General features: G+C 54.7%; 4 protein-coding genes across 7 annotated transcripts in view; 2 read left to right on the top strand and 2 right to left on the bottom strand.

The window, feature by feature from the left end:
* Positions 1-5,317, top strand: part of FSD1 (fibronectin type III and SPRY domain containing 1) — a 293,078-nt gene extending 287,761 nt beyond the window's left edge. Inside the window, exons 10-14 of the mRNA XM_050771035.1 lie at positions 1,205-1,364; positions 1,731-1,810; positions 4,463-4,714; positions 4,825-4,913; positions 5,009-5,317. Of these exons, the coding sequence (XP_050626992.1) occupies positions 1,205-1,364; positions 1,731-1,810; positions 4,463-4,714; positions 4,825-4,913; positions 5,009-5,119 (692 nt within the window). The 3' untranslated portion in view covers positions 5,120-5,317. The remainder of the gene's footprint in view (positions 1-1,204; positions 1,365-1,730; positions 1,811-4,462; positions 4,715-4,824; positions 4,914-5,008) is intronic.
* The window catches only part of SIRT6 (sirtuin 6), a 286,565-nt gene that overhangs the window by 142,825 nt on the left and 122,960 nt on the right, over positions 1-20,780 (bottom strand). The window lies entirely within an intron of this gene.
* MPND (MPN domain containing) overlaps positions 1-20,780 on the top strand; it is an 81,011-nt gene that overhangs the window by 36,853 nt on the left and 23,378 nt on the right. The gene's annotated exons all lie outside the window — the stretch shown is intronic.
* STAP2 (signal transducing adaptor family member 2) lies at positions 5,534-19,775 on the bottom strand. 4 transcript variants are annotated; one of them, XM_050770561.1, is made up of 13 exons: positions 19,492-19,768; positions 15,308-15,379; positions 15,030-15,152; positions 13,385-13,441; positions 11,224-11,324; positions 10,006-10,140; positions 8,803-8,872; positions 8,611-8,713; positions 8,429-8,494; positions 6,569-6,739; positions 6,394-6,486; positions 5,946-6,020; positions 5,534-5,688 (listed from the first exon to the last, which is right to left on the bottom strand). In XM_050770561.1, the coding sequence occupies exons 1-13, from the start codon at positions 19,591-19,593 to the stop codon at positions 5,624-5,626; spliced, it is 1,233 nt and encodes a 410-aa protein (XP_050626518.1). In that variant the 5' UTR covers positions 19,594-19,768; the 3' UTR covers positions 5,534-5,623. The 4 variants fall into 4 exon arrangements, with proteins under 4 accessions (XP_050626518.1, XP_050626520.1, XP_050626519.1 ...); XM_050770563.1 differs by lacking the exon at positions 6,569-6,739 and having other exon boundaries at positions 19,492-19,773; XM_050770562.1 differs by lacking the exon at positions 8,429-8,494 and having other exon boundaries at positions 19,492-19,771.

Raw genomic sequence — 20,780 nt, 5'->3', positions numbered from 1 at the left:
GATGGTTTTTATATACAGCCACACACACCCTCTCTTTGCCCAAAAATAGATAAGTCTTCTGTAGAGCTGGGGATGAGATTTGAGTAGTGAAGACCGATTCCAGAACCTTTCACAGTGACACCTTCGCATGCCCTGCTAGGAAGTCCCTCTGAAATCTAGCCTAACTCCCTCGTGCTGTAGCCCAGCCCCTTTCTTGGGATTAGCCCTCCATGGAAGCACAGGGTAGTGCAGTTGGCTTGAAAATGCCTCCAGAGGTCGGGCGCAGTGGCTCACGCCTGTGATCCCAGCACTTTGGGAGGCTGAGGTGGGCGGATCACAAGGTCAGGAGTTCGAAACCAGCCTGGCCAATATGGTGAAATCCCGTCTCTACTGAAAATACAAACATTAGCTGGGTGTGGCCGGGCGCGGTGGCTCAAGCCTGTAATCCCAGCACTTTGGGAGGCCGAGATGGGCGGATCACAAGGTCAGGAGATCGAGACCATCCTGGCTAACACGGTGAAACCCCGTCTCTACTAAAAAAATACAAAAAAAACTTAGCCGGGCGAGGTGGCGGGCGCCTGTAGTCCCAGCTACTCGGGAGGCTGAGGCAGGAGAATGGCGTGAACCCGGGAGGCGGAGCTTGCAGTGAGCTGAGATCCGGCCACTGCACTCCAGCCTGGGTGACAGAGCGAGACTCCGTCTCAAAAAAAAAAAAAAGAAAAGAAAAGAAAACAAAACAAAACAAAAACATTAGCTGGGTGTGGTGGTGGGCACCTGTAGTCCCAGCTACTTGGGAGGCTGAGGCAGGAGAACTGCTTGAACCCAGGAGGCGGAGGTTGCAGTGAGCCAAGATTGTGCCACTGCACTCCAGCCTGAGTAACAGAGCGAGACTCCGTCTCCAAACAAAAAAAAAGAAAATGCCTTCAGACCTGGGAGGGAGGCCTTTAGGCCACAACCCTCGGCCTTCGCGCCTCTGGCTCCATGTTCTGTCCCCTCTGCCCTTTGCCATATCGTCTCTCCTGTTGTCTTTCTGCTGGTCTCTCTATATCTGTCTCTCTCTGAGCCTTTGTTGGTCTCTCTGTCTCCGTCTTGGACCCTTGTCTCCTCGGCTCTCTGATTCTCTGTCCCTGTCTTGGTCTGTCTTGGTCACTGTCTGTCTCTCTGTCTCTCTCTGTGTCTCTCCGGGTTTCCCATCTCTGTGACTCCCACGTCTGCCCGGCCCCAGCGTTCATGTTCCGCCTGGATGCGTCCACATCCCACCAGAACCTGCGGGTGGATGATCTCTCCGTGGAGTGGGACGCTATGGGCGGGAAGGTGCAGGATATCAAGGCTCGCGAGAAAGATGGCAAGGGGCGGACGGCGTCTCCCATCAATTCCCCGGCCAGGTAGCCTGCCCCCTCCCCTCCCTAAGTCTCTGGTGGAGAAGATCAATCTGGACATGGACACAGAGCCCAGTGTGGTCACAGCTGGGGTGGAGAGGGGACCCAGGGCTGGGGGAACCCAGAGAGGGAATGAGGGGAGAGGAGATTTTGAGTGGGGTTTTGATGGGTAAATAGGAGTTTCCCAGATGACAGAGGGCACAGGCATATTCTGACATAAACATGAGATGCTAGATATATAGAAAGAGCCAAATACTGCCAGAGATTGACCCAACATCCACAGTGGCTGGGGTGGACTAGGGGAGCCATACCCTGGGAGAGATGAGTGTTAAACTGAGTCTCCTGAGACTGCCTACTCCCTGCCCACCACAGAGGTACTCCATCTCCCAAGAGGATGCCCTCAGGTCGTGGGGGACGGGACCGCTTCACCGCTGAGTCCTACACAGTGCTGGGTAAGGAAGGGGAGAAAAAAGGGGAGAGGGGAGTTTTGGGCAGGGGCCTAATGGTGGGGGTTGAGGGAGAAGCTTTGCCTTTGGCTGCGGAAACAGGTAGCCATCAGCAAATCTGCTCCCGGAATAATAGGTTGTTCTGTCACTGCCGAAAAGGAAATATTTGGGGATAAGGGATTGCTGGGGAAAGCCAGAATTTATGGAGTGAAGGAAAGAGACTGTGGATCAGATGGTGCCTGGGCAGGAGCTTGGGGGCAATTGTCTGAACTCCGTGGAGTATCTGGGACTTGGGGAGTAGCTGGAATTTGAGGATTAGCTGGGATTTGAGGAGTAGCTGGGATTTGAGGAGTAGCTGGAAAGAATGGTTGCCTGTAGAGCAGCTGGGTTTGTGGGGAAGCTGAAGCCAGGCAGGAGTTTTGGGGGATTGTCTGAGGGTATGTGGAGGAGCCAGAGAGAGCAGCCTGAAGAGAAGTCAATAGCAGCATAGGAATGATGGGATCCTGTGAAGAAGAAGCTGGAGTTAGTGGAGGAACTGGAGTTTAGGGGAACTGCTACTGTTCAGAATAGAGCTGGAGAAAGAGGCTAAAGTATGAGGAAGTCAGTGTGGTCAGGAATATCTAGGGAGAAGGAAGTTAGGGGGTAGCTGGGGTCATGAGGATAAGCTAGGGCCTGAGGGGAAGTTATGGTTCTGTGGGGATCTAGATTTTCTTGGGAGCACCAGGGATTGGTGAGAGTTTGGTTTAGGGAGAAGCAGAAGATACAGGGAGTTGTCACTGGAGTTGCTGAGATTTGTGAGAGAGAAACAGAGAGAAAGAGAGAGACATAACCCTTGGGAAAGGGCCTGGATAATTTGTGATTTGGGGAGTAGCTGAGATCAGGGAGGAGCAGACCTGGAGAAGACATGTATGTAGAGGTTCATTTTGTATCTGGAGAGGAGCTGAGATATGATACAAAGATCAGCTGTGATCTGGGAGGGGCAAGAGTATGAGGAGAAGCTGAAGCTCGTGGAATACCTGCACTGGGTGAAGGAGTAGCTGAGATGGCAAGAACCTGGATCTGGGGCCTGGAGAGGATCTCAGCTCTGGAGAGAATCTGCACTGTGTACAGAGCTGAAGCCAAGGGGTATCCCAATTCAGAGGGTTCCTGGAGAGTGTAATGGAGGTTTGAGGAACACCTGGATTCCAGGAGGAGCTGAGGCCTGGAGAGTATCTGGCTTGAGGAATGCCTTGGGGGAACTTCTGGCCTCAGCAGTAGCTGAGGCCTGGGAGAACCTGCCTTCCACGCGGAGTTGGGGTCTGGATAGAATCTGGAGTCAGAGAGCAGGAGGAGGGAGTCTTGAGTCCTGAGGAGTATCTGAACTCTGTCACAGCCAGGAGCTAGAGGGAGCTTCTAGATTCTGCCAGAGCCAAGAAGTAGGGGGAGCATCTGGACTCGAGGAGGACTTGAGGGCTGTGGGAACACTATGAGTCTTCCAGGAACAAGGGTTTGAGGATGATCTAGTTTCTGGGAAGAACTGAGGGGCATTTGGACATGGGGAGGAACTGAAGGAAGTTTCTATGGCCTGGAGGAGTCTGGAAGGAGTAGCTTGGGCTTGTAGAGAATCTGAAAGGAGTAACTGAAGCTTGGGGAGTGTCTGGGCCTACTAAATTTCTGGAGGAAGTTGATAAAGCTTAGGAGTATCTGGGGGGAATACCCAGGAATCAAGGAATATTAGGAGGGAATAGATGGGACTTGAGGAGCATCTGGAGGGGAATCACTGGGACTGAGGAGTATCTGGGGGGAATAGCTGGGACTGAGGAGTATCTGGGGGGAATAGCTGGGACTGATGAGTATCTGGGGAAATAGCTGGGACTGAGGAGTATCTGGGGGAAATAGCTGGGACTGAGGAGCATCTGGGGGAAATAGCTGGGACTGAGGAGTATCTGGGGGAAATAGCTGGGACTGAGGAGTATCTGGGAGAAATAGCTGGGACTGAGGAGTATCTGGGGGAAATAGCTGGGACTGAGGCGTATCTGGGGGAAATAGCTGGGACTGAGGCGTATCTGGGGGAAGTAGCTGGGACTGAGGCGAATCTGGAGGGGAATAGCTGGGACTTGAGGAGCATCTAGAGGGGAATCGCTGGGACCGAGGAGTATCTGGAGGGGAATCGCTGGGACCGAGGAGTATCTGGGGGAAATAGCTGGGACCCTGAAGAGTATCTGGGGGAAATAGCTGGACTCGAGGAGTATTTGGGGGAAATAGCTCGGACTCTCAGGCATATCTGGGGGTAATACCTGGGATCCCAAGGAGTATCTGGGGGGAATAACTGGGGTCTGAGGATATTTGGAGGGAATAGCAGGGACAGTGGAGTATCTGAAGGGAATAGCTGGAGCCCAAGGAGTATCTGGGGGGAATAGCTGGAGCCTAAGGAGTATCTGGAGGGAAAACTGGAGCCCAAGGAGTATCTGGAGGGAATAGCTGGGGCCAAAGGAGTGTCTGGGGGGAATAGATGGGAACTTGAGGAGTATCTGGGGGGTACAGCTAGGAACCTGAGGGGTATCTGAAGGGAGCAGCTGTGGTGTAGGGAGCACCTTGGGGGCTGGCCCTTTGTGGAAGGGCATCTGTGGCCCGGTTCTATCCAGTTCCCCTGTTCACCCCTCCTGCCCTGCGCCACAGGGGACACGCTGATCGACGGCGGGGAGCATTACTGGGAGGTGCGCTACGAGCCGGACAGCAAGGCGTTCGGTGTGGGCGTGGCCTACCGCAGCCTGGGCCGCTTCGAACAACTGGGCAAGACGGCCGCCTCCTGGTGCCTGCATGTCAACAATTGGCTGCAGGTCAGCTTCACGGCCAAGCATGCCAACAAGGTCAAGGTGCTGGACGCCCCCGTGCCCGACTGCCTGGGTGTGCACTGTGACTTCCACCAAGGTGACCCCAAGCCCCAGCTGCCGTCTCTGGCTGCCCCTGCCTGAGTCCCCTCCCTCTTCCCCCATCCCACTTCTGACCGTTCCCACTGTCACTCTGCCCCCCCACCCCAGGCCTCCTGTCCTTTTACAACGCCCGCACCAAACAAGTGTTGCACACTTTCAAGACCAGGTTCACACAGCCCCTGCTGCCTGCTTTCACGGTGAGCTGCCCTCCGCGGCCCAGGGGGAAGAGAGGGTGGTACGGGCGCTGGGGTTCGAAGCGGAGCCCCTCCCACCTCCCCCTGCTCTCCCTCAGGTATGGTGTGGCAGCTTCCAGGTGACGACAGGCCTGCAGGTCCCCAGTTCTGTGCGCTGCCTGCAAAAGCGAGGCAGTGCTACCAGCAGCTCCAACACCAGCCTCACCTAGGCCCCCAGGCACCCACCCAGCTGGGGTGTTCTTGGGGGAGCCGCTGCCAGGCCCAGGCTGCTGGAGCCAGGCACCCTACTCTGTCATTTGCTGCTTGGAGCCTTAACTCTGGATGGGGGGTCACCAAGAGGGAGCGGGCACCCTGGCGGGCCCTCCTCCCCACCTCACCTCTTAATAAAGGTCAAACACTGGCCAGGCCAGGCCGCGGTGCTGGTTCTTCAGGCCTGGGTGGTCCTCTCTGCTGTGTGGCACTGGGACCTCAGCCTTCCTGGCTGTAAAATGGGCTTTTCTCACAGGATACGCTGGTAGATTTCACTGAGCTGAGGGTCACTGGGAGTAAATGGGGCCATCTGTAGGCAGACATCTGACGGACCCCTCGTCCCCTACTCCCCGAAGCCAAACCAGACACATGGGTCCTGGGGTCAGAGTTTTAATCCTGGGAGAAAGAATCTGGCCACTGGGCCATGCCCTGGGACTGGCCCACTGGTCCCCGGCGTGTCCGAATCAGTGCTCCAGTGCCCGCCTCTTCTCCAGCTTCTTCTGTAGCTCTGCCGTCATGTCCGCCAGCCCTGGGGGTTCAGGACCGGGAGCTGCAGCTGGCCCAGGGATCCCCAGTCCATGTCCTGCCCACTGACAGCCACCCATGACCAGCTACAGATTTGCAGGGCCCCATGCAACATGACAGTGTGCTCAAAGGCATTAGGAATTTCAAGACAGAAACAGCAGAGCCTTAAAAGACAGGGTGCTTAGGAGTGTGAGGCCCTGTGTGACTGCATGGTCACACGCCTGGGAAGCCCGCCCCGCACTGAACCCACAGACCCCTTACCAGCTGCGGGGAAGAGAGGCTGGGCTGAGCTGGCTGGCAGCTTCCTGGCCAAGCCACCATTAAAGACTCTGGGCTCTGGAAGAGAAGACAGATGAGGCCAGGTGCGGTGGCTTACGCTGGTAATCCCAGCACTTTGGGAGGCTGAGGTGGGTGGATCCCTTGAGGTCAGGAGTTCAATACCAGCCTGGACCACATGGTGAAACCCCTTCTCTACTAAAAATACAAAAATTAGATGGATGTGGTGGCAGGTGCCTGTAATCCCAGCTACTTGAGAGGGTGAGGCAGGAGAATCGCTTGAACCTGGGAGACAGGTTACAGTCAGCCGAGATCGCACCGCTGCCTGGGGCGACAGAGTGAGGTTCCATCTCAAAAATAAACAACAAAGACAGATGCGGGCTGAGGCTGGCGTGCCATCAGGTGAGGGCAGGATTTGTGGGGGGACCCCTACCTGGCTTGGGTCCAATGGAAGGCTTTGGAAGCTTTGCAGGAGGCTTTGGCAACTTCTTTGGCTTCACAATGACCGGCCGACTAGAGGAAGCCACTGCGTGGACAAAAGTGTAATGTCACATCAGCTGTTAACCTGCTTCCCCAGCCCCCAGCTCTCAGCAGCTCTCCCCACCCACCATCTTGGTTCTCATAGTCAACAACTGGGGCATCTCCAATGGGAGTCACGTAGTTCTCTTCCTGGTTCGGTAGTGGGGGCAGTGGGGGTAACAGGGGCAGCTTGTCCTGGCTGGACACAGGCACAGATGCAGGTGGCAGCGGCTTGGGGCCACCTGTGCAGGGTGCAGGACCTGATGGGGAAAGGTGGTCACTGTCAAGACCCACATCATACAGGGACACCTTGGTGGGGGGTCTGTGTGCGTGCCTGGAGACATGCATATGTCCCTGTGTGTCTGTGTGCCCCCATGTATAAGTCTGTCTGTCTGGGCTGGGTGCAGTGGCTCACACCTGTAATCCCAGCACTTTGGGAGGCCGAGGTGGGCGGATCACCTGAAGTCAGGGGTTCAAGACCAGTCTAGCCAATATGGTGAAACCCTGTCTCTACTAAAAATATAAAAATTAGCCTTGGCTGGGCGCGGTGGCTCAAGCCTGTAATCCCAGCACTTTGGGAGGCCGAGACGGGCGGATCACGAGGTCAGGAGATCGAGACCATCCTGGCTAACACAGTGAAACCCCGTCTCTACTAAAAAAAATACAAAAAACTAGCCGGGTGAGGTGGCGGGCGCCTGTAGTCCCAGCTACTTGGGAGGCTGAGGCAGGAGAATGGCGTGAACCCAGGAGGCGGAGCTTGCACTGAGCTGAGATCCGGCCACTGCGCTCCAGCCTGGGCAAGAGAGCCAGACTCCGCCTCAAAAAAAAAAAAAAAAAAAAAAATTAGCCTGGCATGGCAGCAGGCTCCTGTAATCCCAGGCAGGAGAATCGCTTGAACCCAGGAGGGAGAGGTTGCAGTGAGCTGAGATCGCGCCACTGCACTCCAGCCTGGGTGATAGAGCGAGATTCCGTCTCAAGAAAAAAAAAAGGTCTGTATGTCTTTGTATGGCATATGCATGTACACTAATTGAATCTGGATAAGTTAAAGTACCAGGTTTGTACAAACATGCCTGTTGTGTGTATACATGTGTGACTCTGCACGCCTGCTAAGGTAGCTGCTTTAGTCCTTGTCTAGATGAATGTGTTATGCCCATGTATCTAAACATGTCTGATTTTGTGCCTGTGCATGGATGCGTCTGCATTTATGTGTACACACGTGATTGTGGGATGAGACAGGTGTATCTGTGCCACATAGTGTGTGTATGTGACTGGAATTGGGGGACATGTGTATTCATGCATGTGTGGATCTGTTGTGGCCACACAAGTGTATGTCAACTTCTGGCTAGGCAGGTGGCCATAGTTCATGGATCATGCATGTGTGTGTGGATGTGGCACTTGGGGGTCCTTGCATACGCCCAGCCCAGGGAAGACCAGACTACCCACGCTACGTTCCTTTCTAGTGTGTTCTCTGCCTCCTCCTCTCACTCCATAAACAGGACCAATTCCCACCTCTTTCCCAACACCCACCCTGATTCCCGGTCCCTGGGGGGCTACTGCTGCTCTGGATGCACCTTCTGACCCCCTCAATGCCCATTTCTACCTAAGAAGATCCTTTGGGACCATCTACAAAGACCCACTCTTCTAGGAAGCTCTCCTTGCTCTGCCCCCATCTTCTCCCGAACTCCAGGCGCCTCCCCCAAGCCCAGGTTTTTCCTCCAAATTCGACCCTACAGGATGAGAGTGTCTGTGTTTAGTTCTGTCCCAAGCTGGGACTCCCGCCCTCTCCCCCAACACACACCCCGATGGCAGGGTCTGAGTCATTTCTGTCCTTGCAACTTTGGGAACAACATCAGACACAGGCGGTGCAGCCACCAAGCTGAGTGAGGGGGCGTGGCTGAATGCGGGGTCCTCGATCCCTCCCACCTCGGCCCGCGGGGAGGGGGCGTCACCTGGGCCCAGGGCGGAGGGCGCCACCCACACACTCTCGCCATTCTCCTTATCGGCTTCCACGTAGCCTGGAACAGAGAAGGCGTCCTGGAGGAAGCGCGGCGGCCAGGGGCGGCTCCGTCCGTCCAAGCCGGGGCGGGAGAGGTGAGAACTGGGCCCCCAAACTCCCCGAAGGCGCACCCACCTAGCACCTTCTCGTAGTCCTCGTCCAACAGGAATGGCACCAGCGCCTTTTTGGTGTGCGACACGAAATAGTTGACCACGGCGTCCAGGGAGGTGCAAGAGAACTGGGGGCAGATGGGGGAGGGGTCAGGCTGCTGGGGAAGGGCCGCGGATCCCACAAAGGCACTTCTAGGGACCCCGGCCCAACGCTCACCGGCTCTTCCACGTCGATCACGTACTTGGGGCCCTCCCGCTTCACCTTGTAATGCCGGACCACGTGCGTCCTGCACCAGCAGAAAGCGAGTGAGTGGCTCAGCCCAGGCTCCCACACCGCCCCCCAGGGAAGGCCCCGCTCCGACTCCAGGCTCCTCCCCCAATAGAAACAGGTCCATACTGGCTCTGTCCCCACAGAAGGTCCAGCCACTGACTGGCTCCACCCTGTGAAGGACCTAAGCCCCTCTATCCTCCCGCAGCATTGACTGAACCGACCCACCCCCACAGAAGACCCCACCCCTAGTTTTGGCACCACCTCTAGGGAGGGACCAGGACAGACTGACAACAGTCTGGGAAAGGTCAGCCCCTAATTCTGGCACCGCGCCTAGGGCGAACCAGGCCCTAAAGACTCCGCCCCAGGTAGGCCCCTCCCCCTGTAGTGGCTCCACCCCCCGGCCCCGAGTCCACCTTCTACATCGCCTTGCCCAACCCTGGACTGGGCTTGAGGATTTGGCAAAAGGCTCTAACTCCGCCCCTAGGGTGGCCCCGCCTCCATAGCCCTATTCAACTTCCAAAGGGTCATGGCCGTGACTCCACCCATAGATCCGGACTCTGCCCAAAGAGCCCATTCCCACCCTTGGATTTGACTTCATCCCCTCCAGTGGCCCAGACCTGGCCCTTGCGTACCTGACGTTCCGGAGGAGCCGACCCTAACCGAGGGGTCTGACTCCACCTGCAGGGAGTCCCAGCTCCTAACCCAAGACCTGACTCCTCCTGCCTGGGCTCTACCTTCTTCCCCAGGCATTGACCCCGTACTTGGGGCAAGGCCAACCTCAGGATCCCACGACCCCGGAGCTCTGACTCCGCCCCCAGCCTCTCCTGCTTAGCTCTGACTGCACCCCCATCCCGCCCACCCCAGCTCTGACTCCGCCCGCAGTGTGCTCTGCTCAGCTCTGGCTCGGTCCCCAGTCTCCCCTGCTGAGGTCTGACTCCGCCCCCAGTCTCCCATGCTCAGCTCTGACTCCACCCCCAGCCCGCCCAGCCCAGCTCTGACTCCTCCCCCAACCCGCCCAGCTCAGCTCTGACTCCGCCCCCAGTTCGCCCTTCTCAGCTCTGGCTCGGGTAGGGCTCCGCCCCTGCTTCTAACCACGCCCCCCCGCCTACCCTCCTCCCCACCCAGGGCTCCCGAGACGCGCATGCGCACCCGTTGTGCATCTGCCGCGTGGTGACCGACACGCCGTCAGCACCGTCCCCGCTGGGCCGCAGCAGCAGGTTCCCGCACTCGGGGTAGCGCTCCAGGAGCAGTTGTGCCTCCAGCCGGCTCACCTTCAGGAAGCACCTGTGGAGGGCCGCGTCACCCACTCGGGACCCCGGAGACCAAGTCCGCTCTTCCGCACGTAAACCCCGCCTCCTCTGAGACCCAGCCCCGTCCCCATCCCCTAGGCCCAGGAGACCCTGCCCTGCTCTCCAGACCCAGGCCCCTTCCATGGAGGCACAGTCTGGCCTTCCGGGCTCCTAGTTTTTGTGGCTTCTTTTTTTTTTTTTTTTTGAGACAGAGTTTTGCTCTTGTTGCCCAGGCTGGAGTGCAATGGAGCGATCTCGGCTCACCGCAACCTCCGCCTCCCGGGTTCAAGCGATTCTCCTGCCTCCGCCTCCCGAGTAGCTGGGATTATAGGCATGCGCCACTAGACCCGCCTAATTTTTGTATTTTTAGTAGAGACGGGATTTCTGCATGTTGTTCAAGCTGGTCTCGAACTCCCGACCTCAGATGATCTGCCCGCTTAGGCCTCCCAAGGTGCTGGGATTACACGCGTGAGCCACTGCACCCGACCGGGTTTTTTGTTTGTTTGTTTAGAGACGGGGTCTCGCGATGTTGCCCAGGCTGGACTCGAACTGGGGTCAAGCAATCCTCCCGCCTCGACCTCCCAAAACGCTGAGATGACAGGCACGAGCCACCGTGGCCAGCCAGGCTGCTAATTCTGGCCCCGGGGGGAGGCCCTGCCCGCCTTCCTAATCACCAAGAACCGCCCACAAAGATGATGCTCCGCCCCCAATCCAGGCCCCGCCTCTGGGGTCCCGGATACCCTCTCCTACAAATAACCCCTCCCCGGAGACGAAGCCCCACCTTCTAGACACCTAGACTGACCACCCCCAGACCCTGTCCCCACTCCTCAGGCCTAGGCCCCGCCTCTGAAGACCCTTCCAGTCCTCTAGGCCCCTAGACCCGCTCCTGGAGATCCTGCCCCGCCTCCCAGCATGTGCCTTAACTCCCCCTCCCCCTTCCCCACCCCCCAGCCCCAATGCCATCGTCTTGCAAAATCCAAGACCCAACTCCAGGGGACTCAGCTCACGGCCCACCCTCAGCCACACACCCACCTCCCGTCCCCATTCTGCAGCCCCTCGGGACAGGCGGGGCACTCACGAGGGTGTCTCCAGTGCACGACGCGCCTCCTCTTTGGCCAAGACTTCAGCCATCATGTATAGGTGCCCAGGAAGCAGGGTCAGGTTGGACGGGACACGGAGCTGAGGGGCGATCGAGGGACAGTGACTGCACCCGGCCGGCCGGGAATGGACGGCTGTGCCCAAGTCACAGAGTGGCAAACTGAGGCCAGAGCTCAGAGCCATGAACTCTGACACCTCAGAGGGCAAAGAGGGCATCGAGAGGGTGCAGAGGAGTTGAGTGAAAGTAGATGCTGGGGCTAGGCGCGGTGGCTCACGCCTGTCATTCCAGCACTTTGGGAGGCCGAGGCGGGCAGATCACCTGAGGTCAGGAGTTTGAGACCACCCTGGGCAACATGGTGAAACCCCGTTTGTACTAAAAATACAAAAAATTAGCCGGGCGTGGTGGCAGACACCTGTAATCCCAGCTACTCCGGAGGCTGGGGCAGGAGAATCACTTGAACCCGGGAAGGCGGAGGCTGCAGTGAGCCGAGATCACGCCATTGCACTCCAGCCTGGGTGACAGAGTGAGACTCCGTTCCCCGCTCCCCTCACCCACCAAAAAAAAAAAAAAAAAAAGCAGATGCTGGAATCTCAAACTAAAGTCTTCAGGGGCCAGTCTGGTCTCAAACTCAATGGCCTGCCAGGGCGAGGCAGGAAACAGTCAAATCAGAGGGAAAATGGGAAGGTAGACTAAAATTCCCTGTTGATAAATGACGTCAGCTAATTTTTTAAAATTTAGCACTCTGTGGCGAGGCATGGTGGCTCACGTCTATAATCCCATCACTTCGGGAGGCCAAGGAGGGTGGATCGCTTGAGCACAGAAGTTGGAGACCAGCCTGGGCAACATAGTGAGACCCTGCTCTACAAAAAAGTTTAAAAATTAATGAGATGTGGTAGTGTGTGCCTGTAGTCCCAGCTACTTGGGAGGCTGAGGCAGGAGGACGGCTTGAGCCTGGGAGTTGGAGGCTGCAGTGAGCTATGATCACACCACTGCACTCCAGCCTCGGCAACAGAGAGAGGCCCTGTCTCAAAAAAATAAAATAGGCCGGGCGCGGTGGCTCATACCTGTAATCCCAGCACTTTGGGAGGCTGAGGTGGGTGGATCACGAGGTCAGGAGATCGAGCTGACACAGTGAAACCCCGTCTCTACTAAAATACAAAAAAAATTAGCCCGGCGTGGTGGCGGACGCCTGTAGTCCCAGTTGCTGGGGAGGCTGAGGCGTGAACCCGGGAGGTGGAGCTTGCAGTGAGCCAAGACTGTACCACTGCACTCCAGCCTGGGCAACAGAGCCAGACTCCATCTCAAAAATAATAATAATAATAATAATAAAATAAAATAAGAAATACAGCTGGTCGCTGTGGCTCACGCCTGTAATCCCAGCACTTTGGGTGGCCGAGGTGGGCCGATCACTCGAGGTTAGGAGTTTGAGACAAGCCTGGCCAACAGGTTGAAACCCCATGTATACTAAAAAAACAAAAATTAGTCAGGCGTGGTGGCGGACGCCTGTAATCCCAGCTACTCGGGAGGCTGAGGCATGAGAATTGCTTGAACCGGGGAGGCAGAGGTTGCAGTGAGCTGAGATCGTACCACTGCACTCCAGCCTGGGCAACAGAGCAAGACTTAGTCTCAAAAAAATAAAACAAAATTTAGCATTCAGTTGATAAAACAAAGGATGTTTATGGGGTATATTTGCTCCAAGGTTTGAGGCCAGTGTACTATACCCTGGAGGCTTGTTTGGAGAATGAAAGATGGAAAGAAAAAGGCCTTTTTTTTTTTTTTTTTTTTTTTTTTTTGAGACGGAGTCTTGCTCCGTCGCCCAGGCTGGAGTGCAGTGGCCGGATCTCAGCTCACTGCAAGCTCCGCCTCCCGGGTTTACACCATTCTCCTGCCTCAGCCTCCCGATTAGCTGGGACTACAGGCGCCCGCCACCTCGCCCGGCTAGTTTTTTGTATTTTTTAGTAGAGACGGGGTTTCACCGGGTTAGCCAGGATGGTCTCGATCTCCTGAGCTCATGATCCGCCCGTCTCAGCCTCCCAAAGTGCTGGGATTACAGGCTTGAGCCACCGCGCCCCGCCAAAAGGAGGCTTTTTGAGGAGATCTGGCGAATGGGACAGAGGGCGCAGAGAGCCACTGCTCTTACCTCCACCACCGTTAAGATGAAGCCTTTCCACATTTCCCGACACTCCAAGGTCTCTACCTAGGGAACAAAAGAAAAGAATCCATGTCAGTGAATCTCAGTCTACTCATCAATGAAATGGGACTAGGGAAGAGTCCCTGCTTCAAAGGGCTGTTTTCTTTTTTCTTTTTCTTCTTCTTCTTCTTTTTTTTTTTTGAGATGGAGTCTCATTCTGTCTCCCAGGCTGGAGTGCAGTGGCATGATCTCAGCTAAGTGCAACCTCCACCTCCCGGGTTCAAGTGATTCTCCTGCCTCAGCCTCCTGAGCTGGGACTACAGGCATGCACCACCTCGCCCAGCTTTTTTTTTTTTTTTCTCTTAGACATGAGGGTCTCACTTTGTTGCCCAGGCTAGTCTTGAACTCCTGGGCTCAAGCTATCCTTCTGCCTTGGCCTCCCAAAGTGCTCAGATTACAGGTGTGAGCCACCATGCCTGGCTGATGTTATAATTTTTGATGTTATTATATCTACATTTGAAAAACATAGGTCAGGCTGGATGCAGTGGCTCACCCCTATAATCCCAGCATTTTGGGAGGTCAAGGTGGGAGGATCACTTGAGCCTAGGAGTTCAAGACCAGACTGGGTAACATAGCGAGCCCCCGTCTCTACAAAAAATAAAGTCTTAGCCAGGCATAGTGGAGTGTGCTTGGCTGAGGTGGGAGAATTGCTTGAGCCTGGGAGGTCCAGGCTGCAATGAGCTATGATCTCATTACTGCACTCCAGCCTGGGCGACGAGCAAGACCCTGTCTCAAAATAAAATCATAAATAAAATAAAATAATAGAAAAACATAGATCAGTTCGCAGACCTGTCATGCTCTAAACCCTTCCATAGGCCAGGCACAGTGACTCTCGCTTGTAATCCCAGCACTTTGGGAGGCCGAGGTGGGCGGATCACTTGAGGTCAGGAGGTCAAGACCAGCCTGGCCAACATGGTGAAATCCTGTCTCTACCAAAAATACAAAAATTAGCCGCATGTGGTGGCACACGCCTGTAATCCCAGCTACTAAGGAGGATCACTTATACCTGGGAGGCAGAGGTTGTAGTGAGCCAAGATTGCGCCATTGCACTCCAGCCTGGGCGATAAGAGTGAAACTGTCTCAAAAAAAATAAAATAAAATAAACCCTCGGCTGGGCGCAGTGGCTCACGCCTGTAATCCCAGCAGTTTGGGAGGCCGAGGTGGGTGGATCACTTGAGGTCAGGAGTTCGAGACCAGCATGGCCAACATGGTGAAACCCCGTCTCTACTAAAGATTCAAAAAATTAGCCAGGAGTGGTGGCACACACCTGTAATCCCAACTACTCGGGAGGCAGAGGCAAGAGAATCGCTTGAATCCGGGAGGCGGAGGTTGCAGTGAGCCAAGATCGTGCCATCACACTCCAACCTGGGTGATGGGATGAGACTTGGTCTCAAAAAAAAAATAAATAAATAAAATAAAATAAAATAAACCCTCCCATAGCACCAGCTCCTTTGGGGTCAAGACCCAAGTCTTACCCAGGGCCCACAGGGCCCTGTAATACCTGCCCCTTTGTGGTTGGCACAGTGGAGGGGAGGGGCATTTGAGCATCTCATGCCAGCACCTCCCCTCAGCACCCCTCCACCGAGGGACCTACCTTGAACTTGATCTCCTGATTCCGGAGAATCAGGCTGAAGTGGGTGCCAGGGTCACGTGAGCTTCCCCAGGGAATCTCATCAGTGAGTTTCTCAAATGCTCCCAGGTTGAGCTTCTCCACGTGCTGGGGGCACAGAAGCAGGGGGTCTGGGCACCAGTTCCTTGGCCTCCAGGCCCCCTGGATGATGTAGCAGCCATCATGGCCACACCATCCTCATTGTCTGCTTGGTCTCTGGGGTCAAGGGAAGGCCAGCTCTGGAGCCTCCATTCCCATCTTACCTGGAAGTCCCGATTGCTATTGTAGAAATAAATGGTGAGACCCTGGAGGCCTGCCCAGAACTTCTTGTAATCCTGGGGACCAGAGGTGCAGAAAGAGGAGGTGAGGTGGCCAGGCTGAGTACCTCTCATGTACTCAGTGCTGCCTCGGGGCCTTTGCACTGATCGTGCTCTCCCACGCTGCCCCCAGATCTTGATCACCTCCTGCCTTGAGTTTCTGATCAAATGTTGCCTTCTCGGGGAGACCCACCCCACCCACATCCCAGCTTCTGGGTATCCGTTTTCCTCTGAGAAAGGACCAGACGGAACCTTGACATGATGAAGGACCCAGAGCAACCCCCGCCAATCTATAGAGATGGGGGCTCTAGGGGTGAGTTGAACTAACTGGTTTAATGGTGTCCCATCCATCTTCCATCATCCAGCTACCCACTAGCCATCTATCTATCATCCATCTATCCATCCATCCACCCACCCATTCATCCATCCACCTACCATTCACCCATTCATCTATCCATGCATCCACTCACCATCCATCCACCAATCCGTCCACCCACCCACTCATCCATACATCTATCCATACAGTTACTCATCCACCTACCATTCACCCATTCATTCATCTATCCATCCACCCACCATCCATCCACCAATCCGTCCACCCACCCACCCATCCACACATCTATCCATCCAGTTACTCATCCACCCACCCGCCCACCCATTCATCCATCCACCTACCATTCACCCATCCATTCATCTGTCCATCCACCCACCATCCACCCACTCATCCATCCATCACCCCATCCATCTATCCATCATCCAACCATTCATGATCCATCCATCCGCTCATTCATCCATACATACATCACCCACCATCCATCCAGTCATCCATCCACCCACTTATCCATCTGTCCACCCATCCGTCCATCCATCCATCCCTACATCATCTATGCATCCATCTATCAATCCACCCACCGTCCATCATCCATCCACCCACTCATCCATGCATCCATACATGCATCTACTCATCTATCCATGCATCCCTCCATCATCCATCCATTCACTCATCCATCCATCTACTCATCCCTCCATCATCCATCCACCTACTCATCCATCCATCCACTCATCCCTCCATCATCCATCTATGCACTCGTCCATCTATCCATCATCCATCCACCCACCCATCTGCCCATTCATCCATCCATCCCGCAACTCATCCATCCATCCAGCCATCCACTCATCCGTCCATACATCCCTCCATCATGCATCCACCTACTCATCCATCCATCCATTCATCCCTCCATCATCCATCCATGCACTCGTCCATCTATCCATCATCCACCCATCCACCCAACTGCCCGTTCATCCATCCATCCCCCAACTCATCCATCCATCCATCCAGCCAGCCAACCATCCACTCATCCATCCATACATCCCTCCATCATGCATCCACCTACTCACCCATCTATCATCCATCCACGCACTTGTCCATCCATCCATCATCCACCCACTTGTATATGCACTCATCCATCCATCCACACATCCTCTCAGCCACCATCCAGCCCGCATCTATCCATTCACCAAGCCTCCACTCATCCCCCTATCTACTCATCCACCTGTCCATCCGTAGACACACGCACAGGTACACACAGGCATTTACCTAACATTTGCTGAAGGCTTTTTATGTGCTAGCCCTCCTCCGGGCACTGGGACTAGATCAATACGGGATTAAACACCATATTACCAGTTACCATATTGCTTTACTATGTACCCACGATGTGCTGTTGGGCAAGTTATTTGAGCCATCTTTTTCTGTTTCCCCAGCTGTAAAATGGTGATAACAATGGTGCCAAGTTGATAACAATGGTGCCAAGCTGGAGGATCTCATGAGAATTAGGTGACTTTCCACATGGGAAGCACTGGGGCCTGCGCTGAGTTGAGTCCTCAACATGTGAACTGTGACTACAGCCCTAACTCCCCTATTTCCGAAGACAAAAAACTGAGACTCAAAGATTAAGTCACTTGCAAAAGGCCTGGGAGTAAGGAAAGTGTGGAGCCGGGATTAGAACCTGGGTCTTCTGAATTCGGGTCCATGATCTTTTTTGTTTTGGTTTGTTTTTTGTTGTTGTTTTGGGTTTTTTGTTTTGTTTTATTTTGTTTTTGAGGCAGAGTCTCACTCTGTCACCCAGGCTGGAGTACAGTGGCATGATCACGGCTCACTGCAAGCTCTGCTTCCTGGGTTCACACCATTCTCCTGCCTCAACCACCTGAGTAGCCGGGACTACAGGTGCCCGCCACCACGCCCGGTTAATTTTTTGTATTTTTAGTAGATACGGGGTTTCACGATATGTTGGCCAGGCTGGTCTCAAATTCCTGACCTCAAGTGATCCACTAGCCTCGGCCTCCCAAACTGTTGGGATTACAGGTGTGAGCCGCTGCGTCTGGCCTTCTTCTTTTTTTTTTTTTTTTTTTTTTTTTTTTTTTTGAGACAGAGTCTCACTCTGTTACCCAGGCTGAAGTACAGTGGCACCATCTCAGCTCACTGCAATCTCCGCCTCTCAGGTTCAAATGATTCTCCTGCCTCTGCCTCCCAAGTAGCTGGGATTAAGGTGCCTGCCACCATGCCTGGCTAATTTTTGTATTTTTTAGTAGAGACGAGGTTTCACCATGTTGGCCACGTTGGTCTCGAACTCCTGACCTTGGGTGATCTGCCCACCTCGGCCTCCCAAAGTGCTGAGATTACAGGCATAGCCACTGTGCCCGGCCTTCCCCATTATCTTTCTTAACCGCAGTGATCCACTGCCTCCAAAGCGTTTGCTGGTTGGGGAGGATTTGGATGCATGGAGGTAGAAGGGAAGTCCACTCCACTACAGGTAAGGGAACCTCAGGGGCAGAGGCGGGGACATGGGCAGGGCAGGGAAGAGCTGAGGTGTTTGTTTTGATCTGTATCAGAAAATGAGGCAGGCACGGTGGCTCACACCTCTAATCCCAGCACTTTTGGAGGCTAAGGCAGGAGGATCACTTAAGGCCAGGAATTTGAGACCAGCCTGGGCAACATAGCAAGACCCCAATTTTTATTTTTTATTTTTTATTTTTTTAGGCGTAGTCTAGCTCTGTTGCCAGCCTGGAGTGCAGTGGCATAGTCTCGGCTCACTGCAACCTCTGCCTCCTGGGTTCAAGCGATTCTCCTGCCTCAGCCTCCCGAGTAACTGGGATCACAGGTGCGCACCACCACACATGGCTAATTTTTGTATTTTTAGTAGAGACAGGGTTTCACCGTGGTGGCCAGGCCAGTCTCGAACTCCTGACTTCAAGTGATCCACCTGCCTTGGCCTCCCTAAATGCTGGGATTACAGGCGTGAGCCACTGCACCTGGCCAGCAAGACCCCATCTTTAAAAAAAAAAAAAAAAAATTAGGCCAGAAAAATTAGGCCAAAAAATTAGCCAGAAGAGGCGGTGCACGCCTGTAGTCCCAGCTCCTCAGGAGGCTGGGGCAGGAGGTTCACTTGAGCCCAGGAGTTTGAGGCTACAGTGAGCCATGATCATGCCCCTGCACTCCAGCCTGGGTGACAGAGTAACTCTGTCTTTAAAAAAAAGAAAGAAAGAAAATGAATATGGGGCATAGGGAAGGAGAGATGGGGCCTCAGGGAGAACGGAGGGGCTGGGGGAGACATAAGGATACACACACACATGCACGCACTGTCCATGGCCACTATCTGTCCTGTGGAATGTGGCCCCCACCAGCTCTTACTGTCCTCATATGTCACCTGTCCCGGCCTTCACCCCAGCAGCTGAGGTTCCCGGAGTTTGTCCTGGGCTGGGAGCAGGAGGAAGCCCGGGAGTCAGAGGGCTCCCCGTTTCCTGGAGAAAGTGCCTGATCTTGTTTGTATTCAGGAGAATGAATGAGAGACAAAAGCAAAGATTGAGACGAGAGAGAGAGAGACTGAGACGGACATTGGGAGAGACAGAAGGGCCAGGGAGAGAGAAGGAGAAAAAGAAACCAAAGACACATGGAAACAGAGATGACGCACAGAGAGGCAGATGGCCAGAACCCACGCCAACCCCCAGCACGCGCCCTGCCCCATCCAGCACCCACTGCACCCCTCTTGGCGAGTGAGGAGACTGGGGCTCAGAGAGGTGCTGCAGCTCCCCGCGGTGACCCAACAGGGCCAGCCCCCGCCTCCCTACCTTACCCGGTCACAGGACCCCTTCTTCTCTAGAAAGCTCTCATAGTAGTGTGAAGGCAGGACACCCTTAGGCTTGGGGACCCGGGGTGGCCTCACGGCAGAGGCCATGGCAGGGCCAGGGTCTTCCGCCTGGCCTCTCCTTCCAGTGGGTGCCCCAGCTGGGCCAGAAAGCTGAGAAACAGGTTCCAGGGGAGTTTCCTGTGTCAGCCCGTCAACTCCCTCCCCTGCCAGGGCTGGGCAGAGGCTGAGGCGGGCAGGTCCATGATCCTAGGGAAATCCCCGCCTCTCTGGCATGGAACCAAGAAGAAAGAGAATGTATACGTTTACTTTTTTTTTTTTTTTGAGATAGTCTCGCTCTGTTGCCCAGACTGAAGTACAGTGGCACAATCTCGGCTCACTGCAAGCTCCGCCTCCTGGGTTCACGCCATTCTCCTGCCTCAGCCTCCCAAGTAGCTGGGACTACAGGCGCCCGCCACTATGCCTGGCTAATTTTTTGTATTTTCAGTAGAGATGGGGTTTCGCTGTGTTAGCCAGGATGGTGTTGATCTCCTGACTTCGTGATCCAAGCGCCTGGACCTCCCAAAGTGCTGGGATTACAGGCGTGAGCCACCGCGCCCAGCCAAGAATGTGTAAGTTTACTTGAATGGGAGAATAATCTTGGCTATATCTGCAAAGAGAGATACATTGTCTGTCTCTTTATTTATTTATTTATTTATTCTATTCTGAGATGGAGTTTCACTCTGTTGCCCAGGCTAGACTGCAGTGGTGCAATCTTGGCTCACTGTGACCTTTGCCTCCCGGGTTCAAGACATTCTCCTGCGTCAATCTCCTGACTAGCTTGGACTGCAGGTGCTTGCCACCACGCCTGGCTAATTTTTATATTTGTAGTAGAGACAAGGTTTCACCATGTTGGCTCAGGCTGGTCTCGAATTCCTGACCCCAAGTTTTCCGCCTGCCTTGGTCTCCCAAAGTGCTGGGATTACAGGCATGAGCCACCACGCCTGGCCCTTTCTCTTACTTTGATGGACCCTAATGATTACATTGGGCCCACCTGGATCATCCACGCTAATCTTCCTATTTTAAAGTTAGCTGACTAGGCCGGGTGCGGTGGCTCAAGCCTGTAATCCCAGCACTTTGGGAGGCCGAGACGGGCGGATCACGAGGTCAGGAGATCGAGACCATCCTGGCTAACACAGTGAAACCCCGTCTCTACTAAAAATACAAAAGCTTAGCCGGGCGAGGTGGCGGGCGCCTGTAGTCCCAGCTACTCGGGAGGCTGAGGCAGGAGAATGGCG

Source organism: Macaca thibetana, chromosome 19 (assembly GCF_024542745.1).
Source record: "Macaca thibetana thibetana isolate TM-01 chromosome 19, ASM2454274v1, whole genome shotgun sequence".
Classification (NCBI taxonomy): domain Eukaryota; kingdom Metazoa; phylum Chordata; class Mammalia; order Primates; family Cercopithecidae; genus Macaca; species Macaca thibetana.
Note: the sequence above shows the minus strand (reverse complement) of the source record. Positions and strands in the feature narration are given on the sequence as shown.

Excerpts from the sequence above, each read along its gene's own strand:
- STAP2 (XM_050770561.1), bottom strand. The coding sequence starts at position 19,593 with ATGGCCTCTGCCGTGAGGCCACCCCGGGTCCCCAAGCCTAAGGGTGTC. Across the intron at positions 8,495-8,610 it reads GGACTACGAGAAGGTGCTAG|GCTACGTGGAAGCCGATAAG; the intron begins GTGGGTGCGCCT and ends TCTCTGTTCCAG. Across the intron at positions 6,487-6,568 it reads TGACTATGAGAACCAAGATG|TGGCTTCCTCTAGTCGGCCG; the intron begins GTGGGTGGGGAG and ends TTGTCCACGCAG.